This window comes from Aythya fuligula, chromosome 5, assembly GCF_009819795.1.
Source record: "Aythya fuligula isolate bAytFul2 chromosome 5, bAytFul2.pri, whole genome shotgun sequence".
Taxonomy (NCBI): Eukaryota; Metazoa; Chordata; class Aves; order Anseriformes; family Anatidae; genus Aythya; species Aythya fuligula.
Genome location: NC_045563.1, coordinates 19,551,627 through 19,567,926, shown reverse-complemented (window position 1 = coordinate 19,567,926; position 16,300 = coordinate 19,551,627). Strand labels below are relative to the sequence as shown.

General features: G+C 68.6%; 5 protein-coding genes across 6 annotated transcripts; 3 read left to right on the top strand and 2 right to left on the bottom strand.

The window, feature by feature from the left end:
* Positions 1 to 361: 361 nt before the first annotated feature.
* On the top strand, positions 362 to 3,690 carry MAX (MYC associated factor X). Of its 2 annotated transcripts, none has more exons than XM_032189140.1 (5): positions 362 to 518; positions 667 to 693; positions 2,044 to 2,151; positions 2,558 to 2,687; positions 2,781 to 3,690. In XM_032189140.1, the coding sequence occupies exons 1-5, from the start codon at positions 483 to 485 to the stop codon at positions 2,966 to 2,968; spliced, it is 489 nt and encodes a 162-aa protein (XP_032045031.1). In that variant the 5' UTR covers positions 362 to 482; the 3' UTR covers positions 2,969 to 3,690. The 2 variants fall into 2 exon arrangements, with proteins under 2 accessions (XP_032045031.1, XP_032045032.1); XM_032189141.1 differs by having other exon boundaries at positions 365 to 518; positions 2,564 to 2,687.
* LOC116490156 (protein farnesyltransferase subunit beta-like) lies at positions 3,622 to 7,448 on the bottom strand. The gene is made up of 12 exons (XM_032189119.1): positions 7,328 to 7,448; positions 6,568 to 6,632; positions 6,352 to 6,424; positions 6,010 to 6,101; positions 5,459 to 5,605; positions 5,286 to 5,369; positions 5,060 to 5,146; positions 4,847 to 4,976; positions 4,620 to 4,752; positions 4,335 to 4,446; positions 4,142 to 4,256; positions 3,622 to 4,050 (listed from the first exon to the last, which is right to left on the bottom strand). Exons 1-12 carry the CDS (start codon positions 7,409 to 7,411, stop codon positions 3,949 to 3,951), a joined length of 1,224 nt encoding a protein of 407 aa, XP_032045010.1. The 5' UTR covers positions 7,412 to 7,448; the 3' UTR covers positions 3,622 to 3,948.
* A 1,740-nt stretch (positions 7,449 to 9,188) lies between these two features.
* Positions 9,189 to 11,483, top strand: RAB15 (RAB15, member RAS oncogene family). The gene is made up of 7 exons (XM_032189135.1): positions 9,189 to 9,352; positions 9,904 to 9,964; positions 10,081 to 10,141; positions 10,236 to 10,313; positions 10,406 to 10,495; positions 10,934 to 10,999; positions 11,123 to 11,483. The coding sequence occupies exons 1-7, from the start codon at positions 9,229 to 9,231 to the stop codon at positions 11,276 to 11,278; spliced, it is 636 nt and encodes a 211-aa protein (XP_032045026.1). The 5' UTR covers positions 9,189 to 9,228; the 3' UTR covers positions 11,279 to 11,483.
* A 648-nt stretch (positions 11,484 to 12,131) lies between these two features.
* GPX2 (glutathione peroxidase 2) lies at positions 12,132 to 12,988 on the top strand. The gene is made up of 2 exons (XM_032189139.1): positions 12,132 to 12,396; positions 12,495 to 12,988. Exons 1-2 carry the CDS (start codon positions 12,172 to 12,174, stop codon positions 12,843 to 12,845), a joined length of 576 nt encoding a protein of 191 aa, XP_032045030.1. The 5' UTR covers positions 12,132 to 12,171; the 3' UTR covers positions 12,846 to 12,988.
* Positions 12,989 to 13,442: 454 nt separating this feature from the next.
* On the bottom strand, positions 13,443 to 15,934 carry CHURC1 (churchill domain containing 1). Its single transcript, XM_032189146.1, has 4 exons — positions 15,873 to 15,934; positions 15,621 to 15,756; positions 14,273 to 14,343; positions 13,443 to 13,818 (listed from the first exon to the last, which is right to left on the bottom strand). Exons 1-4 carry the CDS (start codon positions 15,909 to 15,911, stop codon positions 13,726 to 13,728), a joined length of 339 nt encoding a protein of 112 aa, XP_032045037.1. The 5' UTR covers positions 15,912 to 15,934; the 3' UTR covers positions 13,443 to 13,725.
* Between the last annotated feature and the right edge of the window lie 366 nt (positions 15,935 to 16,300).

The following is a 16,300-nucleotide window of genomic DNA, read 5'->3' as shown; positions in this document are numbered from 1 at the left end:
AAAAACCCCAAATCCCCTCAGAAACCCCAAACCCCTACCAAAACCCCAACCCCCCCAGAAACCCCAAACCCCTCACACCTGCCCCACACCCTCGGCCGCCCCCCTCTTTCCTCCCCTTTCCCGAGACGCCGCCCCCCGGCCCCACAGAGCCGCCCCCGGGGCCGCCTCCCGCTGCCTTCGCCTCGCGGCGCCCCCGCCGCCCTCCATGAGGCAGCGGGCGCGGCGCTCCCGCCCGCCTCCCGCATGCAGGCTGGGGGACTACAACTCCCAGCGGGCAACGCGCGCCGCGCCGCGCTGCCTTCTGGGAGCTGTAGTCCCCCGATACAGCCCCCGCCCCTCCCTTTCCCCTCCCCGCGCTCCCCCTGCGGACTCCCCGCCCCACAACGCCCCGCGCGCGGGCAGGGCGGGCGGGGCCGCGCGGCGCAGGCGCGCTGCGCGCTGTTGTTGTGGCGGCGCGGCCCGCGGCTCCCCGGCCGGCAGCGATGAGCGACAACGACGACATCGAGGTGGAGAGCGACGTGAGTCCGCCGCTCCCCGCGGCCCCCGACGCTGCCCGGGTGCTGGTGGTGCCGGTGGCGGAGCGGTAACGCTTGGTTTCTCTCCCTCCCCCCCCCCACACGCCTCCTTCCGCACCCCCCCCCCTCCTTCGGCCTGCGGCCCCCTCAGGAGGAGCAGCCCCGCTTCCAGTCAGCGGTACGGGGGGGGGGTGGGGGGGGTTGGAGGGGTCTGGGGGGGTTGAGAGGTGTTGAGAGGGGGTTGGAGGGGTCTGGGGGGGTGTTAGGGGGGGCTGAGGGGGATTGGAAGGGGGTCTGGAGGGTGCTAGGGGGGTTGAGAGGGGATTGGAGGGGTCTGGGGGGTATTGGGGGGTCTGAGGGGGATTGGGAGGGGGTCTGGGGGGTGTTAGGGGGGCCTGAAGGGGGTTGGAGGGGTCTGGGGGGGGTTGAGGGGGTTCTAGGGGGGGTAGGAGGGGTCTGGAGGGGTGTTAGGGGGGCTTGGAGGGTGTTGGGGGGGGCTAGGGGGTATTGGGGGGGTCTGGGGGTGCTGAAGGGGGGTTAGAGGGGTATTGGGTGAGTCTGGGGGAGGCCTGAAGGAGTTGGAGGGGTCTGGGTAGGTATTGGGGGGGGGGTCTGGGGGGGTATTGGGAGGTCTAGGGGGTGTTTGGGGGGGACCTGGGGGTTCTGATGTTGGGGGGGGTGTGGAGGGGGTGGTGTCAAGGGGGTGGGAGGATCAAGGGGGTGTTTATGGGGATTGGGGATCTGCTATTGAGGGGGGCTCTAGGGGGTGCTATTAGGGAGGGGGGTGTTGTGGGGGGAGATCTGAGGGCTCTGCTATTGGAGTTGGGGGGTCTGCTATTTGGGGTGGTTGTTATTAGGGGGGTGGGGGTGGTATTGGGGAGGTGGGGGGGCCTGAGGGCTCTGCTATTAGGGTGGGCTGGGGCAGGTCTGGGATTATGGGGGAACTTGGGGCTGTTATTTGGGGAAGTGTGGGGGGGGATCATGGAGCTGTATCGGGAGGGGATCTGGAGGCTATGTTGGGTTATGGGGATGCCCGTGGGGTGGTGGCTTTGGGGTGAAGAGGGTGTTCAGGGGGGATCTGAGGGCTCTGCCCAGGGAGCACTGACTGGTGGGAGGGTGCCCATGGGGTTTGTGTCCTGGGGGCGGGGCTGTTTAAAGGGGATCCCACAACAGGGTGCTGGGACAGCCAACACTGGCTCTTTTGGGGGTGCACGGGATGTGGGGGGATATGAGGTGGTTGTGCCTTTTTCTTCTTGAGGGTAAGGGCGTGAGTGTCATGATGGGGGGGGGGGGGCAAAGCTGCTGCCCCCCTTTTAGGGCCGCCCCCAGCCGGGGCCCCCCCGGCTCCGCTGCAGGCTCCAGCGCTTCCCCCTGCAGCAGGAAGCCACCCACGGGCCGTGCCGTGCCACGGGGAAACCGAAAGCGCTGCCAGGGCGGCCCCGTGACCCCTCCCCGCACACACCCCGTGACCCAGGGTCACACGCCGTGTCCGTCTGTCTGTCCGTCCCCGTCCCCTTCCCCCTCGCAGGCAGACAAACGAGCCCACCACAACGCGCTGGAGCGCAAGCGGCGGGACCACATCAAGGACAGCTTCCACAGCCTGCGGGACTCCGTGCCCTCCCTGCAGGGAGAGAAGGTGAGGTTGTGGAGCGCGGTGCAGGGCTGGGGGGGGGGTGGAGCGTGTTTTTGGGTGCTCCAGCTTCTCTCCCTGCCCCCCCTCCCCACCTCAGGTGGCTTTGCTTCCTCCTCCTGCCTCGCCCGGCCCAACGGCACCGGGCCGAGGGCTTGGCACGGGCAGGGCGATGGCACAGCCGGGGCAGAAATGTGACAGTGCAGCCACGAGGGTGGTGGCATCCCCAAAAGCGTGGCCCCTGCGGGGTGCCCACCCCCTGGGGATCTGCGTAGGGTCCCCGAGAGGAGCGGGGGGCATCCCGCTGTGCTTCCACGCGGCAAAACCCCCGCTGCTGCAGCAGGAGAGCCCGCAGCAGCTGCCCCGCCGAGCCGAGGTCTTTATTTCGCCCCGTGCCCGCTTCCCACTATTGCTACAGGCATCCCGGGCCCAAATCCTGGACAAAGCCACAGAGTACATCCAGTACATGCGCCGGAAAAACCACACGCACCAGCAGGACATCGACGACCTCAAGCGGCAGAACGCGCTGCTGGAGCAGCAAGGTGAGCGGGGCTGCGCGCCGGGGGAAAAAAAAAGGGGGGGACGGGGACACGGTGGCACCCCCCGGGGTGACATATCCTGGCCCTGCCTCGCAGTGCGCGCCCTGGAGAAGGCCCGGTCGAGCGCCCAGCTGCAGGCCAACTACCCCTCGTCGGACAACAGCCTCTACACCAACCCCAAGGGCAGCGCCATCTCCGCTTTCGACGGCGGCTCCGACTCCAGCTCCGATTCGGAGCCCGAGGAGCCGCAGAGCAGGAAGAAGCTGCGCATGGAGGCCAGCTAGGCCCCCCCCCCGCCCGCCGCCACTGCCGCCCCCGCGCCGGGGCCTGCGCCCTCCCGCCGGCCCCGTAAGGACTCGTCCTTCTCTCCTCGGGGCCTCTCGGACTGCGGCCTCGCAGCCCCCCCAGCGCCCCGACGGATTTGGGGGGGCCTGGGGACCGCGCGGAGATGCCCCCACCGCCCCCCCCGCCGCTAGCGAGCCCCCCTCTCCGCGCCCCTCCCCAACCCCCCAACACCTCCTCTTCGATTTTATATGAGCATTTCTATTTATACCCAGGGACCACCGCAGCCCAGAGCTGAGCGCCAGGCTGTGCAGGAGACGGGCAGCCCCCGTCCCCCACCCGCCCGCGGGGGGGTCTCGCTATTTATTTTCTGCCTGTGCAATTCCACCTGGCCCCCGCCGCGCCGCGGGGACGGCGCCCACCGCCCTCCACGGCACAGAGCTGCAGGGCTCGGGCTGGGTGGTCTGCGTCCTTCCCCGGCCCCCACCTCCCCTCCTCCCCACGCATCCCCCAGCCCCTTTTCCTCCCACCCTCGTGTCATTTTCTGAACCACCCCCCCCCGTAGGTGACCCCGTCCCGTCCCATTCCCCCCCCCTTTTAACGCCGTTCATTCCATGGATCTAAAAGTATGTTGTACATACTGCCCAGAGTCGTCTTGCAAGTTAAGGCTTCCCTTTACTATAAGACTATAAATAATAAAAACAAAAAAACTTATTTTATCCTTCCCCGTGGTGGCTGCCTCTTCTTGGGGGGGGGGCCGCAGCTCCCTGCGCGTCGGGGAGGGGGCGGCGCGGGGTCGGGGCTGGCTCCGCGCTCCCCCTCGCCCCGCGCACAGCCGAGGGCGGGCGGCAGCTCTGCTTTTTATTGGTGCCCTCAGCTCCCGCCGGGAGGGCGGCGGCAGCTTTTTTTTCATTTTTTGGTCTGGCTAGCACCCTGAGGACCTCGCTCTGCTCGGCCGCGCCGTCCGAAAGGAGCGGGGCCCTTACCCCGCCGCCTCCAGGCCGGGCACGGGCTGCTGCGAGAAGTGCAGCACCGCCTTCACCACCTTCTCCGGGTGGATGTTGTAGACGGGGTGCGTGGGCTGCTGCCGGAGGGGAGGAGAAGGCGCCTGAGACAGGTCCGCGGGGGTGCCCTGCCCACCCTACAGCACCCCCCCAAGCGATGCCAGCACCTACCAGGCGGTTTTCGGGGACGCCCAGGACCACCTCCTGGTGGAGGTTGCCGCTGCCGAAGTGCTGGGCGATGGCCAGCCCGCTCAGGCAGTAGCAGGTGTGGTAAAAATCCCGGGACCTGGCGGGGGGAACCCGAGGGCGCTGAGTTAATGGGGCTGGGGGCGCGAGGCTGCCCCCACCCCGCCTCGATACTCACTTTCCCGGCTTGTCGAGCAGCCCGCCGGCCGGGCACTGGCAGCACAGGAGGATGTACTCCTGCAGCGCCGCCTGGTCAAACATCCAGCGCGTCATGCCGAGCGCCGCGTCGTCTGCGGGGGCAAGGCGGGCGCTGAAACACCTCCGGGGTCGGCCTCAGGACGAGAGCAAACCTCCCCCACCCCGGGAAACACCAGAACGCTTGCCCACAAGCCCGTTTCTGCCCCAAAAAAGCCTTTTGGGGAGCCCACCAGCTATTTCTCCCCTCCCCACAGCCGCAGCTCACCCTGCGCGTGCAGCGCGTGGTGCAGCAGGGGCAGCAGCCCGGCCTGCCAGAAGGAGTAGCAGCCGTCCACCAGCTTGTTGCAGCGGCCCTGGAAGCCGCCCTCGAAGCGCATCTGCCGGCTGGTCACCCAGTGCTGCGGGGGGGACAGGGGGCAGCGGGTGGCACCGTGAGGACGGGGACACCCCATCCCCCTCCCCAGCACCCCGGGGCGCCCCCAAAACGCTCACCAGCAAGCTGCGCAGGTTCAGCAGCTGCTCCTTCTTCAGGATAACCAGCGCCGCCACGCCGCAGAAGGTGTACCCGCCGTGGGCTTCCATGCCCGGCACCCCACCGATGCCTCCCTCCCAGTTCTGGCACCTGCACAGGGGTGACGATGAGGACAGCACCCACAGCAGGGGGGACACAACGTCCCCTGCGCCCCCCCCCAGCCGGCTCCTCACCTCGCGATCCACTCGGCCGTCCCGGCGAAGAGCGCCGGGGTGAGGATGTTGGTGAGCGACGCCACCGCGGCGGCGCAGTAGGCGCTCCTGCGGGAAAAGGGGGCTGGGGGCTGCGGGGGGCGCCCGCCCCGTCCCCACAGCCCCGGGGGAGGCTCCACGGGGCTCACCCCGCACTGCATTGGGGAGGAGGAACGGGGCAGAGACCCGCTGCGGGGCGCTCACCCACCTGACGTCCACCTCGCCGCCGATGTGCATGAGGAAGGAGCCGTCGGGCTGCTTCAGCGCCTGCAGGTACTCCAGGAGCTTCTTCCTGCGGGATGTGGGGACGAGGGGCAGCACCGAGCTGGCCCCCACCCCGCTGCAGCCCCCACGTCGTGCCATGCCGGCCCCCCGCTCTACCTGTCGATGACGCCGAACGCCTCCTCGGTGCCGATGATGCAGAGCGCGTTGACGGCGGCGTAGGTCGGGGCGAGGTGGGGGTGCTGCCCGGGGCCCCCCCCGAAGCCGCCGTGGGGGCTCTGGCAGCGGCTCAGGAACTGGCAGACGCTGCAGGGATGAGAGGAACAGATGGGGAGAGGGACCCCAAAACAGCCACCGATTTGGGGTGGGCTGGAGGACGAGCCACCGCCGTGGGCGACGGGTCCCCCACCTGAGCGAGGGACAAGGGGACAGCCCCCGCCGTCCCCCCCCAGGAGGCTGAAGCCAGGTCCCCTCTCTCCCCCCTCTGTCACGAGTCAGCACGAGCCGTGCCGGCCGGCAAGAATGGTGGCATTGACGGCCCCGAGGGACACAAAGCACTTTTGTGCCGGTGCCAGGGCCACGGGGATGGCGGGAGGTGGCCCTGGCGGACAGGGGAGCGGGCACCTCCGGGCTCACGTGGGCGCAGCTGTGGGTTGGACCCAGCTCGGGGCGGGGGTCCCGGTGCCCCCCAGGACCCGGGGGGGACTTACTCAGAGGCGACCGCGTCGGGGATGGGCTCCTCCAGCAGCTCCAAGCTGTGCAGGATCCAGTAGCAGAGCCAGGGGCGGCTGGCGTCCAGACACTGCGGGGACAGGAGGCGGGGAGCTGGGCTGGCAGCACCCCCAAACCCCACAGCTCTGGGGCACCCCGTGGGGACAGGCACGAGCCAAGGGGACCCGCAAGCAGCACCGGGAACCGCTCCACCTCTCCGCCTGCCCCGGGGCCACCCAACAGCGAGGGATTCGGGGTGGGAAACACCCGGGGATAATTCAAGCAGCACCCGGAGGCTGTAGGGGAGCCCCGGGGCAGGACGCCGGGGCCGTGCCCGGTACCTCGTAGGCTTCGCTCAGCTGCCGGAGGCCTCTCTTCAGGTAGTGGAAGTGCTTCTCCCGCTGCAGCACCAATCTGCAAGGCAGGCAGGGCGTCGCAGCGCCGCCAGCTCCAGCCCCGGGACCCTTTAGCCACCAGAGCCAGAATTTGGGCTTTTTTTTGTTCTCCTAAATTCTTATTTTTTATCCTGATCCCAACTTCCCAGCGCGGGGACTTACTGCGCGGCGTGGTGGTTGGTCTTGTAGGCGTCGAACACCTCCTGCACGACGTCCTCCACTTTGCTCTGCGGCACCCCCAGCACCGGGGTCAGCCCCGCCGGGAGCTGCCACCCCGCAACCCGGCCCCGCGGCGCCTTCCAGCAGCTTCCACCCGTTTTGGGTTTAAGGTCAAAGCCTCGCGGAACCCTCCCCGCCCCGCACCGCATCCCATGGGGGCTGAGGGCACTGACGGGGTTCAAAGCGGCGGCGCCTTTCACCCCGAGGGGGGCATCCCAGGATTGGGGTGGGGGACGCGTTCACCCCCTGCTCCCCTTATACCCAGCCCCAGCACCCCTTGGAGCTGGGACCCCGGGCTCCAGGCTCCACAGCTCCCTCCGCCCCCAGACCCCGATCCCCTTCACCCCTTCACCCGCTGCCCTCCCAGCTCCTTGCAGCGCCCCTCAAGCCCCCAGCCCCCAACCCTGAGCCCCCACCCCCCAGTCCCCTACCTCCAGCCCCCAACCCCTTGGCCCCCAGCCCCCAAACCCCCAACCCCAACCCCCCCCAGCCCCCCAGCCCCCCCAGCTCCCTCCCCACGCCCCTCAACCCCCCAGACCCCCAACCCCGGCCCCCCCCATACCCCCCAGACCCCCACCCCCAGCCCCGACCCCCTTCACCCCCTTCACCCCCTTCACCCCCCGGCCCCCCAGCTCCGTGCCCGTGCCCCCAGCCCCCCCAAACCCCCGGCCCGGACCCCCCCCGGCCCGGTGCCCCCCGGTACCTGCTCGCAGGAGGTGTGTGTCCTCACGCCGTCGTCCCGCAGCCGCCGCCGCCCGCCGGGGCTCCGTGGCCAGGCTCCCGCCATGCTGCGGCCGGCCCGGGCGGGGGCACAGCGGGGCCGACCGACGGCGGCCGGGCGGGAACACGCGGCCACGCCCCCTCCGCGCCTTGGCCACGCCCCCTCCCCTTGACCACGCCCCCTCCCCCCGTAGCCACCGCCCGGCTCCGGGAGCGGCGCGCGCGCGCGCGCGCTCGCTCGCGAGGAATAGGAGGCCGTGACGTCATGGCGGGCCGCGCGGCGGCCGCGTGTCGCCGGAGCCTGTCGCGACAGCGCGCTGCTGAGCCGCGTCGCGCTCTCGCGCCGTTGCACGGCTGCTGTATCTTGTGCCGTTGCATTGCTGCGCTGTGTTGCACTATTGCACCACGTTGCGCTATTGCACAGCTGCGCCACGTTGCGCCATGTTGCACCGTTGCACTGCCGCGCCATGTTGCACCGTCACACAGCTGCACCGTGTTGTGCCATTGCATGGCTGCTCCATGTTGTGCTGTTGCACCACGTCGCACCATTGCACAGCTGCACTGTGTTGCGCCGCTTCATGGATGCTCCATGTTGCACATTTGCGCTGTTCCACCACATTGCATTGTTGCATCACGTTGCACTGTTGCGCAGCTGCATCGTTGCACATGTTGCACCATTGCACTGCCACACCACGGTGCATCATTGCACTGCTGGGGCATGGTGCACCATTGCACAGCTGCGCCGTGTTGTAGCATTGCGCTGCTGCGCCACATTATGCTGCTGCACCGCATTGCACTACTGTGCCACATTGCACCACTGCACAGCTGCACTGTGTTGTGCATTTGCAATATTGTACTGCATTGCACTATTGTACCACATCGCACCATTGCACAGCTGCACTGTATTGCACTGTTGCACGGATGCTCCACGTTGCATGCTTGCAATATTGCACCATGTTGCACTATTGCACAGCTACACCATGTTGCACCATTGCATGGTTGCTCCATGCTGCACTGCGCTGTGTCATGCCACCGTGCAACGGCACCACAGCATCGTGCTGCACTGCTGGGGCACCGCGTTCGCTCTGCTGTGTTGCTCTGCGCTGCACCTGCACATCATGGTGCTGCCAGGTGGCCCCACTGCATGACCTCACTGCACGGTGTCACTGCCCTGTGCTGCGCTGCTGCATCGCTGAGCACGACGCTTCCCCATGCCACTGTCACGGTGGTGTTGCATTGCTGCGTGCAGCCCTGCCTCGTTGCACCATGCCTCTGCCCCACCTCACTGCATGGCTACACCACCGCTGCCCTGCTCCGTCTCCTCGTGCCACCACCAGGCTGCACCACACCACGAGGCCCTTGGCCAGGCCCTACTGCATGTGGGGCTGCCCCACGCTGCCCTGCTCTGGGTCCCTCACCTCCAAGCCCACCCCCAAGTGTCCCCAGGTCCATGCCTGGGCGTCCCCCACAACGTGTCCCCTTCCCCGTAGCCCCCCTGGTGCACCCCCATGCCCCGGGGCACCTCCCGGTGTCCCCTCGGTGCCTCCCGTTGCATCCCTGCATCCCCCCAGCTGCATCCCCCCCCATCACCCCCATCCCCTCCTCCAGCCCGGATTCTCCCCTCCGGTCCCCAGCGCACCCCCAGCTCCCCCCCACCCCCGGTGCAGCCCCGCGCTGCCTCCCGGTGCCTCGGGGCATCTCCCGGTGCCCGCTCCGGTGCTTCCCGGTGCGTCCCCCCGGTGTCCCCCCGGGTGCATCCCCGCGTCCCCCCGGCGCATCCCCGCGCTCCGCCCCGGTGCCAGCCCGGCCGCCCGGAGCGGCGGCGCAGGAACCCGCCCCCGGTAACGGCGGCGGTGGCGGCGGCGGCGGCGGCGCGGGGCCGCCATGGCCAAGCAGTACGACGTGCTCTTCCGCCTGCTGCTGCTCGGCGACTCGGGCGTGGGCAAGACCTGCCTGCTCTGCCGCTTCACCGACAACGAGTTCCACCCCGCGCACATCTCCACCATCGGTACCGGCCCCGGGGGACGCGCGGCAGCGGGGAGCGGCGAGCAGCGGGGAGCGGGGGGCAGCGGGAGAGCCGCGGAGCTGTTTTCCCAGCACAACAACAAAAAAAAAAAAAAAAAAGGGGAAAAACGGGGGAACCGGGAGCATCGCGGCACCACCGGGGAGCCGCCGCCGCCGCCGCCGCGCCCCGAAGCCGGGGAAGCCGCGGGCACCGGGGAGGCGCCGCGCTGGGAAAACGGGGACACCGGGGATGGGAGAGCCGGGGAAACGGGGGCACCGCCGGCAGCTGGGGGCAGCTGGGAACCGGAAAAGCGGGGAGCGGCGGCACCGGGGCGGCGGGGAGGCGGCGGGGAGCCCGGCCGGTAACCGGGGGCATCGCAGAGCTCCGGCATCGGGAGGGGGGGGAACCGGGGAGGCACCGCGCTTGGAGGCACAGCGTGGGCCGGGGGGTGCACCGGGAGGGAGGGGGGGGGCACAGAGCAGAGCCCTGCCCCCAAATCTCCCCCCCCCCCAAAAAAAAAAAAAAAACAAACCATGTGCCCCCGGCCTGGCCAGGCGTGGACTTCAAGATGAAGACCATCGAGGTGGACGGCATCAAGGTGCGCATCCAGATCTGGTGAGTGCCTGGGGGGGGCCGCACCCCCCTGTTGTGCCCCCCCACCCCACCCCCGGGGTGGGGCCGGGGCCTGGAGAGAGCGATGGGGCCCCCCCCGACCTCCCCCATATCCCCAGGGACACAGCGGGGCAGGAGCGGTACCAGACCATCACCAAGCAGTACTACCGGCGGGCGCAGGTAGGGGCACGGCAGGGGGAAACTGAGGCACGGGGAGGGCTGAGGGGGGGGGAAACGCTGCCCCCCACCCCCCTCCCCGGCGCCTCTCCTGCAGGGCATCTTCCTGGTGTACGACATCGGCAGCGAGCGCTCCTACCAGCACATCGTCAAGTGGGCCAGCGACGTGGATGAGGTGGGGGTTTGGGGGGGTCGCCGAGGCGGTGACACGCTGGTTTTTATTTGGGGGGGGGGTGGGATGATGATGCACACACACCCCCCCCACAGTACGCGCCCGACGGCGTCCAGAAAATCCTCATCGGGAACAAGGCGGACGAGGAGCACAAGAGGCAAGTGGCCAAAGAGCAAGGGCTGCAGGTGAGCTGGGGGGGGGCAGGCACCCCCAGCATGGCCGCCCCCCCCTCAAAAAAAAAGCTCGGTGCCCCCCCAGGGCCTCCTGCACCCCGAGCAACCCCAGGCCGCCCGTGCTCCCTCCCAGCATGGCCAAGGACCCCGACCCCAATGCGGTCTCCCCCGTAGCCAGAGCCCCTCCTGCACCTCCAGCGTGGCCCGGACCCCCTGTCTGCCCCCCAAAATGCCCAGTGCCCCCCCCCAATGCCCCCCCTGTCCCCCCACGGCACCCAGCACGTGGCCCTGGGGTCACACCCTACGGGACCACTGCCGTCCGTCTGTCCACGTGCCAGCGGGGAGCAGAGGGGCTGGAGGGGGGAGGCTGGAAGCGGGGGGGGGGTTGAGGGGGCAACCCCCCCCCACCCCCCAAAATCACATCGGCGCCGCCGAGCCCTCGCCTTGCAGCTGGCCAGGGAGTACGGCATGGACTTCTACGAAACAAGTGCCTGCAGCAACCTGAACATCAAGGAGGTGCGCGGGGACAAAGCAGAGGGGGGAGGAAAAAAGGAGGGAGGCAGCCGGGGGGTGCCCCCCCCCCCTTCTCCTTCTCCTTCCCGGCCCCCCCCCGGGGCTCACCCCGCTCTTTCCCCGCAGTCCTTCACGCGGCTGACGGAGCTGGTGCTGCAGGCGCACCGCAAGGAGCTGGCGGGGCTGCGCGCCGCCGCCGCCCCCCCCGACCTGGCCCGGCTGGAGGAGGACGAGCAGCAGCCCCCGGGGGGGCAGGACAGCCCCAAGAGCTGCTGGTGTTGAAGCCCGTTCGTTCCTCCACCCCCCCATACACACACAACCCCCCCGGCTCCCCGCCGCTGCCGCCGCCAGACCCGTTTTGGGGAAGGGGTGGGGGGGTGCTTGGCGTGCGCGGGGGGGGTCCCAGGCGCTGTTTGCACACCCCGCGCCCCCCTCCCGCCCCCCGGTTTTGCACACTCGGTTTCCACAATAAAGGAGATGCTGGAGCCCCCCCACACCTCCCCAGCTGGCTCGTCTGGTGCCACCGGGACGGCGTCACCCCGGCGGTGCCACCGCGGCGTCCTCGGCACCAGCCGGGCCGCGGCAACCCGAGCGGCGATGAATAATGGAGGGGCCGGGCCGGTGTCCCCTTTCCTGGCTTGGGGACACGGCCGGGGGGACGCAGGGACATCAAACAGCGGGAACTGGGGTGGTGGTGGGCACCAGGATGCTGCTGCTTACTGGGATGGGTGGGAACTGGGATGCCGTTCCTTACTGGGACGGGTGGGCACCATCAGGTACCAACCTACTGGTGGGCACTGGGACGGGGTCAACTGGTCCCAGCAGGCTGGGGAAGGGGAGGCGTGGAGGCAGCCGTCCCTCCCCGGGCACACCCAGCACCCCGTTATCTCTCAGCGCCCCAGCTGTGCGGGGCACCCTTTCCCCAGCGGGGACAGCGCCCATGCCCCACGCCGCGGCGCTGTGAATTATTGAGGCAGCTTGGAGCATCGCCCCGGCCTTCCTCTGCCTCTTCCTCGTCCCCTTGGGCCGGTGCCAGCGGGTGGGACGGCTCCAGTTTCTGCCAAGTCACGGCGGGGCGCGGGGACCTCGGTGGCGTCACGTGGGCGCCGGGCGGCCCCATTAAGGCAGGCGGGCAGCGGGCGGGCAGGCAGCAGAGCCGGAGCGCGCCCGCAGCCATGAGCGTCCCCGTGGCCAAGTCCTTCTACGACCTGAGCGCCACCTCCTTGCAGGGGGAGAAGGTGGACTTCAACGTCTTCCGGGGCCGCGTGGTCCTCATCGAGAACGTGGCGTCGCTCTGAGGCACCACGGTGCGGGATTACACCCAGCTCAACCAGCTGCAGGCTCGCTACCCGCGGCGGCTGGTGGTGCTGGGCTTCCCCTGCAACCAATTTGGCTACCAGGTAGGTGCCCGGCACGGGTTGGGGGGGTTATGAGGGGCGCAGGGCCCGGCGTTTGGGACGGTGGCGGTGCAACCCCGGTGTCCCCTTCCCCGTCCCAGGAGAACGGCACCAACGAGGAGATCCTCAACTGCCTGAAGCACGTGCGGCCGGGGGGCGGCTTCGAGCCCAACTTCACCCTGTTCCAGAAGTGCCAGGTGAACGGGCAGGACACCCACCCCGTCTTCGCCTACCTGAAAGCCCACCTGCCCGCCCCGGTGGACGAACCCGACCACCTGATGAGCGAGCCCCGCTACGTGGTGTGGAGCCCCGTGCGGCGCTCCGACATCTCCTGGAACTTCGAGAAGTTCCTGGTGGGTCCCGAGGGGGAACCTTTCCGCCGCTACAGCCCCCGCCTGCCCACCGCCCAGCTGGAGCCCGACATCCAGCGCCTCCTCAAGCTGGCCAAGTAGGGTTGTCCCCCCTGCCCCGGGGACGGCCCCGGCCCTCCGCAGGGTGACGGCCCCCTCTGAAACCCCCGCGGGGAGGGGGCCCGATGTGGCGGCGAGCTGGGGCCACCGGGGTGGCGGGCGCCCAAATGGGGTCGGCTGCAATAAAGGAGCAGGAGGCAGCGCCCGAGCACCCCTATTTGTGTCCCCCCGGTGGGCGGTTGGGGCCGGGGAGCGGCTGTGTGGGGTCGATAAGAGCCAGGCGCGGTTGCAACCCCGCTGCAAGGGGGGGGGGAAGGAACAATTTTGGCAGCCCCAAGGTGAGCTGTGCGCTGCCTGCCCTGCCCTGCCCTGCCCAGGAATGCGCAGCCCAGAGCAGGGCGGGAAGGGGGGGGGGGGGGGACAACGATCCTGCTGCGTAAATGGTTCAGGTGTGGGGTTTGGGAGGGTTCATGTGCGCCTGGGACACAAGGAAGGGTGGTGGGAAGGGAAAAAAGGTTGTTCCATCCCCAGCTCCCTTTGCTGGAGGGGCTCAGGGGGCTGAAAATCATCCCCACCCCCTTCTGTCCCCATCCACGCATGGGGAACGATCCCAAAGCTCCCCAGCCTGCAGCACCGAGCTGTTACACACTCGCATTTATTGCCCACAGAGGCCCTTTTGGGGTGGGACGAGGTGGCTGGGCCACCCTGAGCCATTTCGGGGTGGGTTTCTGGGCGCCCTCCCTTTCTTCAGTGCAAGGGGGACTCGGGAGGAGGCGCAGCACGGGGCTGGAGCAGAGGACGCAGCATCCACATCCAGGCTGGAGGTTTGAACAGGAGCAGGAACGAGGCCCCCCAGCACCAGCAGCATGGTCCCACAGCTCCACAGGGCACACGGGGAGCAGGGCCGGGGCACAGCCGGGCTTCAGAAGAGCGGGGTCATCTGGCGCGGGTCGTCGGGCAGGATGCTGATGGAGTCCTCGGCCCGGCCGCACAGCAGGCACAGCATGGTGTACTCCTGCAGCGGGACACGGCCGCGGGGCTCTCAGGCTGCTCAGACCCTCCCCGACTCCTCAACGCCGCTGGGGAAACCCGAGCCGGGGCCGGCACCCGATCCCCCGATTGCAATCGGACCGCGGTGGATTGCGTTTCATCCCCCCCGGGACCCCATTTCCCCAGAGCCCATTTTCCAGCGTTTAGCTGCCGAATGGGAAATGTGCCAGGGAGGAGGGCTGGGGAGTGCGAATCTGGCGCTGAGACAGCGCCGCGGTGAGCCCGAGGCTCCTGTTTCCAGCTCCCGACCTGCCTTCGAGGTGCTCGCCTCCAAAGCTGCGCAGCTCCCTCCTGCGGCTGCCGGGGCAGGAGGGCAGCAGCAGGGCTCAGGGCGCCTCTGGAGCCCGGGGAGAGGCTGCTGGGGACCCCAGGAGGCAGCGGGGACCCCCGTGAGGATGGGGACCCCCGTGGGGACGTACCTGGTAGTCATCCACCACGCTGAAGGTGTACTCGTGGCGCGCGATCAGGTGGTGGCAGTTCTTGCACAGGTCTGCGGGGCAGGGAGCAGCTCAGGGGACGTGCCCAGCCCTGGCACCGCTGTCCCCGGAAACCCCCAGCCTCACCCCAAAGCCACTTTGGGGCCAAGCCCCCACCCAAAGGGCTGACACCCCACTGCCCCCCCAGTCCCCAGGGTGGGTCCCCAAGCACAACCCACCCCCAGACCCTCACCCAACCCCCCCAAATAACCCCCAGTAACCCACCAGAGCACCAGATCCTCCCCAGGGAGCCGTCCCACAACACCAGGACCCCCCCTCCCCAGATTATTCCTCCAGAGCACCAGATGCCCCCCCAATACTGCCTCAATGCACAAGACACCCCCCCCAATAACCTCTCAGAACACCAGATACCCCATAACCCCCCAGAGCACCAGGACCCCTCAATAACCCCTTCCAAAAAGCACCAGGACCCCCCCATGACCTCCCAGAGCATCAGAACTCCCCAATACCCTCCCCAGAATACCAGGACCCCCCTTAAATAACCCCCCAACAGCATCAGACCCCCCCAATACCCCCCCAAGGAGCACCAGGACCCCCCACTATCCCCCCCAAGGACCACCAGATGCCCCCAACACCGCCCCTAAAGCATATGACCCTCCCCAAATAACCCCCCAGAGCACCAGGAGCCCCCAATAACCCCCCCCAAAAAAGCACCAGGATGGCCCAATAACCCCACAAGGAGCACCAGGACCCCCCAATAACCCCCCCAAAAAATCACCAGGACCCCCCAATAACTCCCCCAAAGAGCACCAGGACCCCCAATACCCCCCCCCCAAGGAGCACCAGGACCCTCCAACACCACCCTAAAGCACAAGACCCTCCCCATATAACCCCCCAGAGCACCAGGAGCCCCCAATAACCCCCCAAAAAAGCACCAGAACCCCCCAATAACCCCTCAAGGAACATCAGATGCCCCCCAACGCCCCCCTAAATCACAAGACCCCCCCCAAATAACCTCCCAGAGCACCAGGAGCCCCCAATAACCCCCCAAAAAAGCACCAGAACCCCCCAATAACCCCTCAAGGAACATCAGATGCCCCCCAACGCCACCCTAAATCACAAGACCCCCCCCAAATAACCTCCCAGAGCACCAGGAGCCCCCAGTACCCCCCTATAAAGCACTAGGACTGCCAGGACTGCCCCCATGACCTCCCAGAGCATCAGGACCCCCCAATACCCCCCCCAGGGAGCACCAGGACCCCCCAAGCCCCCTCCCCATGCCCCCAGGACCCCTCCCCAGTACCCCCCAGCCCCCCCCCCGGCCCCACACGATCGTAGGTGACGATCTCGTCGTCCCCCCGCAGGCCGGCGGCGCGGTTGCCCAGCAGCACCAGGTCGCGGCGGCCGCACTGCGCGCAGCCCACGAAGTTGAGCAGGAAGGAGCCGCCCTCCAGGCAGGTGGTGCCCTGTGGGGAGGCATCCAGAGGCCCGGTAACGGTCCGTAACGGTCCGTAACGGCCCCGTAACGGCCCCGTAACGGACAGCTCCCCCTCCCCCTCAGCCCCTCCACCCGCCACTGTACCCGCTCGGGGAACTCGGTGCCCACACAGCCCCCGCACATCCCGCCCGCCGCCGCCGCTCTCGCGAGACTTCCGCCGAGGGGGTGGAGCTTGTAGGGGTGGGCGTGACTCATGTGGATGTGGGTGGGGCTTTATGCAAGCGGGCGGGGTTATGAGCCCGAGTGGGCGGTGCCTCCCGCCTCGGTGCCTCCCGGGGAGGAGGAGGGTGGGCGGGGCTTGGGCTGGAAATGGGCGTGGTCAATCGTAGCCACGCCCCCCCCGTAGCAGGGAGGGGGAGCGCAGCCCTGGGGGGGCACCCAGGGTTAATGGGGGGCACCCGGGGTTAATTAGGGGGTACCCAGGACTAATTGGGGGGTACCAGGACTCTTTGGGGGCACCCAGGGCTCATTAGTGGTGTACCAGGGCTAATTAGGGGGAGCCAGGACTAATT

Bases quoted from the DNA above. Each gene is read 5' to 3' on its own strand.
- MAX (XM_032189140.1), top strand. From the start codon at position 483: ATGAGCGACAACGACGACATCGAGGTGGAGAGCGAC. The intron at 2,152-2,557 runs GTGAGGTTGTGG...TTCCCACTATTG, and splicing joins CCTCCCTGCAGGGAGAGAAG to CTACAGGCATCCCGGGCCCA. The intron at 2,688-2,780 runs GTGAGCGGGGCT...CCTGCCTCGCAG, and splicing joins CGCGCTGCTGGAGCAGCAAG to TGCGCGCCCTGGAGAAGGCC.
- LOC116490156 (XM_032189119.1), bottom strand. From the start codon at position 7,411: ATGGCGGGAGCCTGGCCACGGAGCCCCGGCGGGCGGCGGCGGCTGCGG. The intron at 5,147-5,285 runs GTGGGTGAGCGC...CTTTTCCCGCAG, and splicing joins GGCGGCGAGGTGGACGTCAG to GAGCGCCTACTGCGCCGCCG. The intron at 4,447-4,619 runs GTGAGCTGCGGC...TTGCCCCCGCAG, and splicing joins CCACGCGCTGCACGCGCAGG to ACGACGCGGCGCTCGGCATG.
- RAB15 (XM_032189135.1), top strand. From the start codon at position 9,229: ATGGCCAAGCAGTACGACGTGCTCTTCCGCCTGCTGCTGCTCGGCGAC. The intron at 9,353-9,903 runs GTACCGGCCCCG...CGGCCTGGCCAG, and splicing joins CGCGCACATCTCCACCATCG to GCGTGGACTTCAAGATGAAG. The intron at 9,965-10,080 runs GTGAGTGCCTGG...CCATATCCCCAG, and splicing joins AAGGTGCGCATCCAGATCTG to GGACACAGCGGGGCAGGAGC.
- CHURC1 (XM_032189146.1), bottom strand. From the start codon at position 15,911: ATGTGCGGGGGCTGTGTGGGCACCGAGTTCCCCGAGCGG. The intron at 15,757-15,872 runs GTACAGTGGCGG...GCCTCCCCACAG, and splicing joins GCACCGAGTTCCCCGAGCGG to GGCACCACCTGCCTGGAGGG. The intron at 14,344-15,620 runs GTGTGGGGCCGG...CCTGCCCCGCAG, and splicing joins CGAGATCGTCACCTACGATC to ACCTGTGCAAGAACTGCCAC.